Raw genomic sequence first — 11157 nt, 5'->3', positions numbered from 1 at the left:
GCTGGCTCTGCCGTGCGGAGGAATGGTTCTATTCATGCTTCGATTCCGCCATTATCGTTAGTCCTGGCCTATTGTCGTGACCAGTGGAGATCGTCCTGTCACCCAGAAGGTGAACGACGGTCTTTCGAGCCGGGGTGTCACGGTGTAAGTTTTGCCACCTTGATGTGTTGTCAGTCATCATGCAGACATCACACGCTCTGGACTCCTCCAGACGCATGGTTCCAAACTCTCACCGACAGCAGAAGCAGGCTTGCAGGCTTGCAGGCTTGCAGGCTTGCAGGTTGGCCCCCAGCGGCCGTCAGTGACCATTCGCCATTTATTAATATGGCGCATTGGTCGAGTCAATGTCGGCGTCTTTGGGGTCTGACTTTTCGCCATGCCTCCTGGCATCGGACCCTTGTCGTCTGTATCCTCAGGGCTTGCCGATCTGTATATCGATGGCCAATAGGCTTGGTTTGTTCCTGAAAAAGATGGGCCTGCGCCGCATGGGAAACCCCAGGACCCATCTTCAGTACCACGATACCCTCCTCCCATTAAGGTAGTGGATTCCCAAATGCAGGGCTGGCATTGGCCAGACCATCTCGAGTCCCACTTGCCTGACAACGTCAACCCGCTCGGATGAAATTGCGCGCTTCCTCCTGCGATGGGCCGGCTCACCTCTTGCCGTACAATGCTCCAGACAAACAGACAACGCAGGAAAAGGAGGCGCACCTGCCCCCGTCCCTGCCCGCCCACATGGCCCCTGCTGCCCCATCCCACGCGGCCGCAATATCAACCTCGTCGTCTTCCCTGCCTCGGCCGTACGTCCTTTCTCTTTCTTTCCCCAGCCAGCACCCTCAAATACACTTGCTCAGCTTGCCTCGCGCAGCATTTCATTCGCTATAACTCACGACTCTCGACGGACGCTTCAGAAACGCACGACGACAAAGACCACTCTGACTCATTCGACTCAGTCGCGAAAATCTCCCGATAACAACAACAAGTCAAAGACATCAGATCACAACCCACATCCTCCCTCAAGATGCAGATCTCAAACATCCTCTTCACTGTCCTGGCCGCCGGTGCCTCAGTCGTCTCCGCCCAGGACTCGACCACCGTCCTGACTACCTCCCTGACAAAGAGCGTCACCCTCACCAAGGTCTCGGCGACCGCCAGCAGCAGCCTGATCTCGTCCGCTGTAGCCAACACGACCGAGCCTGTCGCAACGCCAACCACTTCCACCTACTTCCCCCTAGGCAACTCGACCGTCCCCTACCAGTCGGGAACCGGTGTCCTGCACACCTCCACCAGGGCCTCTGCCACCGCCACCGACTCGTCTGGCGAGACCGGCAGCGCCACCGGCTCGGCTGCCGCGAGCTCCTCCAGCTCTGCCGCCGCCGCCGGCGCGCAGACCCTGCAGGGTGGCCTGCTCCTGGGCGCCCTGGGAGCCGTGGCCATGCTCGTCTAAGGGGATCGCCGATGGGAGGGGGTTCCTTCTGTCACCTTAACCACATTGGGCTTGCTAGCTAGCTAGTCGGCCGAATGCAGCTCAGGCATCGATTTAATATTTCGCTTCAGCCTTCACGTCAGCCATGGGGTCAATGATAAGCGTTTTTCTAATTCTCGAGGGGACGAGACGATTGGGGGTTATTCTTGGTCGGCGGGCAGGGGAGAGGAACGACAAGACTTGTGATACCACGATGCATCTTTTTTCTTTGCCTCCTTTTTTATTTGTTTCTTCCCATCTATCCTTCTTGTTGGATTCATCATCAGTTGGCTACTGGCTGGCACGATCCTACCTTTTTTCGACGGAAATTGGACTATAACTCGCCATAGAACGCTGGAAAAGAGAAAAGTTTTTGGTCCCGAGCACCTGGTCACCTGGGGAGGGGGAGGGGGAATCGTCACGGAGATATACGACGGCGGCAAAGCAGTTCATGGGCTTCATGTTGCATAGTTTAGTAACATTCTCCACAGCGGGATTGAACATATTGCACTCGACACGAAATGATGATCTGCTACTGAGGCTGTCTGGGCTTGCCCACTCACTCGCTATTGTTGCTCCTCGTGCTTTGGGCATGTCTTAAAGTTAATTCACCTTGGCGCCAGTACCCAAAGTCCATCTCAATCGGGAGCTCGCCGGGGACCTGATACATCTGCTACGCCTCAGGTGCTCGGTTGCGTCGAGGGCTGGCGGGTCAGAACGGCGAACAGGGACCTCCTTGCTCGATGAGGCATCTGAGATCCATTCGGCAATTACTGTGGGCTCGATGCGACACGTTGGGTCGTTGGGAGGCGGAAGGCGCAACGTCATGTGCTATACTGCGACGACCTACAGGTACCTACCTACCTAGGTACCTAAGATATGAGGTGGTTTAGTCGCACCTGCTTCTCTGCAATGGTAGCTCCTTCTCGACACATCTTCTCTGCTCTCGCTGTTGACAGGCTGGCAAATTTCTGTTATCATCTGGCTGCCCTGTCTATCTCTAAATCTCTGTCCCCAGGCCAGAGACATGCAACGCTGCCGTGCACACGGCCTCTCTTGAATATCAAACGCGAACAAACCAGTACTTGCAGCGACTGAAAGGCGAGTTGACTTCCTTCCCTCGACCCTCACCATAGACGGAAGTTGCAAACACCCTCCCGTGCCGTCCATATCGAAATCCTGATCTGGGAGAAGACCAACCAGCCAATTTTCTCACGATTATCTCCCACCATGTACATACTGCCTTTCGCTTAGGATTCCTAGAGCACTTCTCCAGCAACCCTTTCCTCGTTCCTTGATCTGATCTAGATGTCCGAGTGGTCGAACTCCTGATGCACAGTCATGTCCCCAAAAGCCTGGGCGAGGCAGCTCTCCTTCCTAATATTCGTTTTGCCAGGCAACCAGATCCTTGTGTAAGCTCAGCAGCTACACATATCCTCGTCCAGAAGTTTGCCAATCAGTCGTTCGGTCGGTCGGACGGACGCGCGCAGATTCGTCCTGTGCTTCCGGATATTTGCGCATGGTTCGACGCCGGCAGATCCGTTGATCTCATTCCCTCTTCCCTAGAGAGTGGTCGGGTGAGGACACTTATTCGCTTTGCACAGATCGCAGAGGTCTACACCGGACGTTGTTCTATAAGGACAACCGAGGGGATGGTGGTCACACCACTTATCGCTCATTGTGTGCGGTGGGTTGTCTCCGGGGTGGATCTCTACTGCGGCGGGCTTGTGCCTGGCTAAGTTGTGATCAGTCACGACATACTTGTGCATGATGGGCCCACGACCTACTGACTGATATAGGTGGAGAGCAATCGTGAAACGACAAAAAGGTGACGGTGCTAGCCTCGTCGGAGTAACGAAGCCTCTGGGGAAAGCGTTGCGATCTATCGAAGGCACGAGGCTCCTCGACCAGGAAAATGTTCTCACATATATCAGGGATTGAGACCCCTGTCGTCGACTGAGCTTGGGCCCTTCATCCAATCCGACATGTTGTACCTGGCAGTGTGGGTGTCTGATGGCGCAGGTGACCAGTGTCAGGACGGCAAATTTCCACATCCTGCAGACCACGGTACGACATGGGACAGCCTGAAACGCACGCATCCACGGCTCTTTGCCCCAACAGCTCGGTACGCGAATCCCTTCTCGAGGGGCATGGGCTGCTCGTGGCGCGGGCTTGCAAGGGAAGAAGGCACGCGCCGCCCCGCGAGGGTAAAAGACAGGCCGGCGGGCAGCTCTCCTCGCCTAGAGGAACTTGGCACGGCAGCGATGTATAGGAGCAGCCCGAACATGCCCACGCCATCCTCGGCTGTATGGCCAGATACTCGGGATTCACAGCTGCTGACGACACGCAGTAGCTGACATTGGACATCCAAGACAAGAGTCCCCAGGTGGCTGTGGGCTGAGGAACCTCGACGAGGCAATCCATGCTCGGGAAATCCTGCCCATGCTCAACACGCATACAACTAACGCGGCAGAGCCAACCACTATCGCTGGATGGCACCGGCAGGTTTTTTGCTTTTGCTTTTTGGGCGCAGAGAGGCGCGGTGTCGGGGTCCTCGACATTCCCTCTTTTGGACCGACCAGCATTGCAGATCGGCGGGCGGGTCCAATGGTCCTGCCGTTCGTCAAAACTTCAATACGATATGGCACTTGTACACAACAAGCGTCGTTAATCAGATCCTACGGTGGTATCAGGATGAGTAGCGGTGAACCTTGTGCCAAGTAAGGTTTGAGGGTAGAGGGCGAATACCCGATTTGGCGGGCCCCCTTTCGCGCTCTGCATACCCGTGATTTTGTTATGCAGGACGCAGGGAAAGAGTCGCGGGTACATTGGAGGTTCTGGTGGCCATGATGGTGTGAGGGCCCATATGTGAGTTGACCGGTGAGTCTCAGCGCCTGCTATCGTTAACGCTCGTTGACGAAGGCGGGCAATGCCAGCCGACGGGTCCAAAGCGCCGGCATCTCCTGTCGCTGTCCCATGTCGCAACGGCCGTAACGTGGACGGTGAGCGCCGTGCCGAAACAAGATTTTTGCTCGAGGATCTCCGGGTCGTCCCATTCCTTCATCTATCTATTGAGATGGGGCAGGCTATACGGTTCACCCAGAGCGTTCGGGCCGTCCCTCTGCGCCACTAGCTCAGGCCGTCTATTGTTTGGATGGTTCAACGGCCACAGCGATCACACCTCGTACTCAGGCCAATCCCTGGGAATGCGGCTCGCACCCAGGACGCGGCCGGGAGTTGGGCAGAGACATAATCGGGGAACACGAGCACGAGCTGTCAGCATTCGGGTCTCGAGAGGCGGGAGGAAAGCGCTTCATGTTTCAAGAGAGGGAGGGCTGCTCTCTCTTTGTCCCGGTTCCACGGTACAGTGAACCCACCGCGGTGGAGACGAGTGTCTGGCGTGTCGGTGCTACGCTACAATATACCTGCTCTGTGTGCGTGTGTTTGTGTGTGTTTGTGTGTGTGTGTGTGTGTGTGTGTGTGTGCGCGCGCGCGCGCTGCGGCGGAGTAGCCATGAGCGTAAGGGAGAGACGTTGTGGATATCGTTCGTACAAAACAATGCACAAAGCACGTGGACAGCGAATGACGTGCAGGTGCTTTAGAGGCTTCTTCTCTCCTGCCGGTTCTTGAGTGAGTCTAGCGTGGCCCGTCACGCGGCCTGGTTTTGGGTCGAGGGCGGCGACCTGGTTACACTGCGCGTGCGAGGGCGTCGATAACCTGGTGATGGTGAGTTTTGGTCGTCCTCTAGTCTACTGACCAGGAGGCGCCGCACCGGACTCGCATGCGGTGCTGGAATGGGGTTTTCAGCGGGCCGTTTCAACCACGATGCGACAAGCTGAGTGGCGCTCATTCTTGCAGCACTGGAAACTCTGCCTCTCCCTCTCTCGGTTGAAGCCAAACCTGGGAGCTGAGTGGTTGTGACATGGGGCCCGGGACGTCTGAGCGGAGAAATAAACGTGGGAAGAAATTGAGGACTGACTCGAATGAAAAAGGCCCGGTGTTACAAGTAGTCGAGATGCACCATGGACAATCTCCAGAGGGGCCACGAATGGGCATGGAGCTGCAGCACATGGGAAATAACCAAGGAGCGTCTCTGTGGTAGCCAAAGTATAAACAGATGCGGCATGTGAAACAAAGTGTTGGCGAATCACTATAGCCCGGGCCCTAGCTGCAGGCGATGGACCCCAGCACCTAACTTCCTAGGGTACTAGGAGAAGACCCTTGGTCCTCGGGAGGCTGACCTGCATGCGGCACAGTGGATTGCAGTGACGAATTGGCCCCCTCTCCGCCCTCCCGGGTCAGGGTTCCGTGCTGACATCACTGCAACGTGATGGCACGATCCTCCAGATCCCAACCTATGAATCTACAACGCTGGCCACCTCAGCTCAGCCCAGCCATTTGATGACCGCAGCAGGCGGCCAGGCGGGAGGCGGAGTCGGAGGCCGCACCACTCGGTCGCGGCCTCTGGCCCAGGCCGGCTGGCCCGTAACTGTGACTGTTAGAGATCCAAAGGCTGGTTGGTTCAGCTGAGGGGTGAACCTTGCCTCCCGAGGGACCCTGGAATGGGCGCTCTTTGAAGGGGGCGCATTCGCATTCACTCGTCATGCCGCAATCTCGGCTGCTTCCTGTCGGCCGCCCGCGTGACTGGCCTGACGTGACGTGACGGCCCTTGCCTCTTATAACCCGATCGCTGATCGCCAAATCGCATGCTTGGTCCCTTCTTCCCCTGCCACCTTCGCATTCCTTGGCACCCAATCGCACACTGCATCACCCTACCAACCTCTTTTGCGAATAGCAATAAGAAGAACATCATGTCTGCTAACGATTACTACTCTGGCGGCGGCGGCGGCCACCAGCCAAACCAGTACGGTGGCCAGGGCTACGGACAGCAGGGCCACAACCTCCAGCAGGTATGCGACATCCCCTCTACCATTGCCCATGTGCAGGCGCCGCAGAAATCACAGAACCTGAGCTGACACTCTCGGGCCTCCAGGGCTACGCCCCTCCTTCGCACTCCCCCTACAACCAGGGCGGATACAACCCACCTCCCCAGCAGAGCTACAACCAGTACGGCGGAAGCCCCGCTCCTTACCAGCAGCAACAGCAGCACCAGGGCTACGGCGGCCCCCAGCAGTACCCACCCCCGCAAAACCAGTACGCCCCTCAGCAAGGCCACCAGCAGCAGCAGTACGGCCACCCGCAACAGGGCGGCTCCTACGGCGGGGACGCGCCCCAATATGGCCAGCACGGAGGAGGCGCCCCGGGCCAGCACGGGCAGCAGGACGACCGCGGCCTGATGGGCACTGTTCTGGGGGCCGGCGCGGCCGGCTATGCTGCCCACTCGGCGGGAGGCGGCGGTCTCGCCTCGGTGGGAGCTGCGCTCGTTGGTGCGATTGGCGGGAATGCGCTGGAGAACAAGTTCGACAAGAAGAAGAAGGACAAGAAGGACAAAAAGCATAAGAAGGAGAAGAAGCACGGCGGCCACAAGCGGAGGGGGAGCCATAGCTCCTCGTCGAGCAGCGATTCCGACTAGGCTGTGGCGCAACGGGGCTGGGGGCGGGGAACTGGGCTTGTTTCCCTGTCTGCCTTGATTGGGCTTGGATAGCCTTTCCCAGAAGACTGAAGAGGCTCACAATTTATTGTGAATGCACAAATCTGCCACCGCACCGAGTTAACGTTGGGCGGGTAGTCAGCCGTCCCAAGATGGCTTGGTAGGACTCCCAAGTACACTATACATATGTCTCACGGCTTTGGGTCTCCCTTAAGATTGACCAATCTTGATATGTTGACTTGAAACCTTTCGCGTGTACAACATTACTAAGTGAAATAGTTTATCTGTTACTGTGATGTGACTTCAAATGTTTTGTCTACGATTCTGGCCTCGGTTGCACTGCCGCCAACGTTGACATCCAGCTTTGCCTGTTGCTCCGGCTAGCTCAATCGTCAGGTCCTGATCCTGAACATACCTGCTGCGCAGAGTATTACATATTCGAATTTTACGCCTGAGAATCGGATGTTGCAGCTTGGCCTCCTAGCCTGGTCATCTTGATGTCAAGTGCCACATGGCTGCAGCTTCTTCGCCTTTGCTTCATTCGCCAGGGTCAGCTATCGGTCATATCAGGCAACGGATAATGTACAACCCTGGAAGACAGGGCACAAGTGCAGATAGATACTGCCACTATGTAAAACAGCTGCAGCAAGCAAGAAATTGATTTTCAGCTCATAGTTGTCTCGTTCAGAAGATTGCATAGAGGCTATTGGTATCTTGAGAACCAGTTCTCGCGACAATTGCGAGGCACTCGGCTGTTTGTGCAACCGAGAGCAAAATGGTAGAGTCAAAACGAGTGCTAAGTGGAAAGTCAACCCAGTAATTCTCTACCCATATAACAAAAGCCGCCTTGCAAAGACCCACTATATATTTATAGCCATCGCTTCCTCCTGTTGAAGATTGGATCTACACCTCTAGCAAAGCCGGCACCGCCCCAGAAGAAAACCTCCCGGCTCCTCGAAACCATAACCACACACCTTGATCCCCAATGTGCTTCATAATATGTGGGCATCGACTGATGTTGTATTCTACTTGAGTGTGTCCAAATGATGGTGGGCTCTACCCACGGCCTCACATCGTCAACAATAAACTTGATTTCCAGAATTTTAGGGAATGGTGTAGCTTGAGATCTGAGAGCATCATCACAAATATAGATATACGGTGGTCGGTGGCTGTTCAATTGGGTTAACGCAACAGACAAAGATGGACTCATCTAACCCCCCCCCCTATATAAATGCGCTTCACCCATCTGTCAATTGGTACGATTGAGAGACAAGACCTGTCTCCCGCTTGAGAATCTCACTCTCCTGTTATATGAACTTGTCAAGCAGTTCTCATATGATGTCTTCAAGCCTGCTGGAGATTGGCCAGTCACATCCACAAGATGTCAGCGTGAGGTTTCATCCAGCTGCAACCCTAGCCTCGCGAGGCGCTTGAAATCGAGCAACCATGGGGCATAGCGCCTCACAATCTGATGCCGGATAATCGAGGTTTTAATGCATTCGATTGCCCCAACTACATAAACCCGAGCCACGAAGGTTCTCAACTACGCTTTGTCTCAGAGCACAAATTGTGTCAAAAGAGATCCTTCTCAATTCCACACAACAAACGTGATCTGTTTATAGAACATGGCTCAAACAGGCTAATAAACCACTCTCTCCGGTGCGACGTAGCAACCAACTTCACTATGTTGACTTTCTCCCCGGACTAAGTTATCTCCAAAACATGGTAGCACTATCAGGGCTCCCTGTTCCGCTGTCCATGACAACGCTTGATTGAAAGAGAGTACTGTTCCCGGTGTGTATAATGCACAGCATCACAATGGGATGTGGCTTGCGCGCCGTTCAGCCTCCTGGGGTCCGGATCAGGAGTGTTGTCCGGCCCCAAGCAGGATTTCTCCAACACTGACGGCACACAAACTCTGTGAGCCCCTCACGACACCGACAGCATCCCTGGATCACTTTCGCAGCGTGTGATCGCCGCACAGCCATGTCCCGCTGGGAGAACATAGATTGCACCAACGGAAAGCATTTCTGTTATGTAAAAGGTACACCCCTCATGGAGAAGCTGTCGTGAGGCGCAGGCCGCGGACTGCCTCCCTTGCAGGACAGCTACGTTCGGGCCCTGCTTCGACGAGCCGCCGTGCTGTGGTATCATGAGCTTTTTCGTTGACGAAAGACCTTCGTGCCGAGGAACGCTTACGCTCGGGGGTTCTCTACGCCCTGCCCAGAACGGCCACCGGAGCTAGCATTTGCGACCATCAACCAGCCATGTCTGGAGAGCTACTGTCGGCAGTCCGAAGTGCTGATGTCGACGAAGAATGCTCAAGGAATTGAGTGCTGGAGTATTTCTGCGGCTCTTACTATCTTCTATAAGAGATGAAGATCATAAAACCGATCCGAGTTCAACGCTGAGGCAGATGTGCCCTGAGGACCGACATGAGCTGGAACCACATGTTCGCCTGTCTGCACCTTGGCATGACCGAAGTCTGGTTGTCATGGCCCGCATCCACAACGTCTTGTTGTTAGTTCCAGGGGTTCGTCCCAAATCATTGGATGAACAATTGAAACAGCTCACCACTGGTCAGTAGAGCCAGCATCTCGGACCAACTGCCACAAGGGCCATCAAGCTCACCGGTCCTACCAGGTTGAACCAAGTCTTCCCCGCATTTTGCGGATGGACAGACCCATGACCTGTAACGGGGGCATTTTTTGCCTGGCCTAAGCTCGTCCGACGACACCCAGTACGGCCAATGATCCGGCCCAGGGCAGGCATTGGAACTGACCTCCGGCCGAGTGCAGCGAGTGTCGACCGCCTCGAGCACACTGACGAGGTCCTCCGGCTGCGACCTTGTGTCGCATTCACAATGGCGAAAGACCGGGCCAAGCATTTGCATCAGCATCACAAGTCATTCCGAAGCAACGTAGGCCGAGGATGTGTCGTGGAGGCTGGAGGCGTGCGGTCATGATGCAGCTCCGGCCCAGCTGTGTGAAATTCGAGAATATTTATATGCCCTGCTGATCCTCCGCTCATCATGCCCTTTCTAGGTCTTCGGACTGTCCCTGCATCTTGAGAAGCATTCATTGTGATAAACAAAAACACACGGCCTTTATATTCAACTGCCTGTCAGAAAACTGCCAAAATGGTTAACTTCGGCTCTTTCTTCCTCTTCGCCACGGCCATCACGGCCCTGCCTTCCTTGGTCAGGCGTGATACCGCAGAGACTCTTGCCAACCTCAAAGGCATTGACAACTCGACCAGGTCTCTGACCACCACCGTCACCTCGTGGGACGGATCCCTCCTCGGGGCTTTGGGCATCCAGTCTGCCGCCACCGCCGTCGGCGTAAGTCTCCCTTGCCTGGAGCATCAGAGCAGCACTCCCTCCTCCTTTCCTATCTCACAAAGCACGAATGCTGACAAGTCCCCACAGACCCAGATCGACAACGCCAACACCGCGGCCTCGGACGAGCCCCAGGCCTCGAGCGCGGACTCGCAGACCATCATCACCTACGTCACGGGCACCCTCACCCCTGACATCCAGGCCTCGCTGACCGCCCTGACCAACCGCAAGGCCGACTTCCAGTCCCTGGGCATAACATCCATCGTCCTGTCCACGCTCCAGAGCCTGCAGTCCAAGTCTGCCGCCCTCGGGACGACGCTCGTCAACATCGCGTCCGCGGACCAGAAGGCCGCGGCGCAGTCTGCAGCCGACGCCATCAATGCTGCCTTTGCCGCTGCCGTGACGGCCTTCTCTTCTTGATTAGTATCATAACGCCACTGTGTGGCGTGGTCCTGTACCTGGCTTGCTGCCCTTCTCGGGGCGGAGGTCGTCTATTCAAATTGACAATATGTTTCGTTGTTCAAGATAATATACGTACATACAAATCAAGTAGCTGGTAGGCCAGGCAACACTTGTAGCAAGAAAAGGAGGAACAATACACTCATTTCGCTCCGCAACTTTCAGGGCTCAACTGAAGAGCAATGTGCATGACTGTAAGTTCGAACATGGGCCATAGAAATTTCTCGTCTCCTTGCCAGAAGGGAGTAGTCTATGAGGTGTAGAAGCTGAGGCGAGTGCTGCCCGAGGCGGAGCTTCGGAAGGAAGGTTGCGATGATCTGCGAAGCTCCAGGCTCATTGGGTCGG

General features: G+C 55.6%; 3 protein-coding genes across 3 annotated transcripts; all 3 read left to right on the top strand.

Moving 5' to 3' along the window:
* Window positions 1-1021: 1021 nt before the first annotated feature.
* Window positions 1022-1447, top strand: INS49_008224 (uncharacterized protein; the record flags this gene model as incomplete). Its single annotated transcript, XM_043168969.1, has 1 exon — window positions 1022-1447. One exon carries the CDS (start codon window positions 1022-1024, stop codon window positions 1445-1447), a length of 426 nt encoding a protein of 141 aa, XP_043026649.1.
* Window positions 1448-6276: 4829 nt separating this feature from the next.
* Window positions 6277-6998, top strand: INS49_008223 (uncharacterized protein; the record flags this gene model as incomplete). The annotated part of the gene is made up of 2 exons (XM_043168968.1): window positions 6277-6375; window positions 6459-6998. The coding sequence occupies 2 exons, from the start codon at window positions 6277-6279 to the stop codon at window positions 6996-6998; spliced, it is 639 nt and encodes a 212-aa protein (XP_043026648.1).
* Window positions 6999-10155: 3157 nt separating this feature from the next.
* INS49_008222 (uncharacterized protein) lies at window positions 10156-10773 on the top strand (the record flags this gene model as incomplete). Its single annotated transcript, XM_043168967.1, has 2 exons — window positions 10156-10356; window positions 10444-10773. 2 exons carry the CDS (start codon window positions 10156-10158, stop codon window positions 10771-10773), a joined length of 531 nt encoding a protein of 176 aa, XP_043026647.1.
* Between the last annotated feature and the right edge of the window lie 384 nt (window positions 10774-11157).

Source organism: Diaporthe citri (assembly GCF_014595645.1).
Source record: "Diaporthe citri strain NFHF-8-4 chromosome Unknown scaffold_3, whole genome shotgun sequence".
NCBI lineage: Eukaryota > Fungi > Ascomycota > Sordariomycetes > Diaporthales > Diaporthaceae > Diaporthe > Diaporthe citri.
The sequence above is the reverse complement of the archived record's forward strand: the minus strand, read 5'-3'. Positions and strand labels throughout refer to the sequence as shown.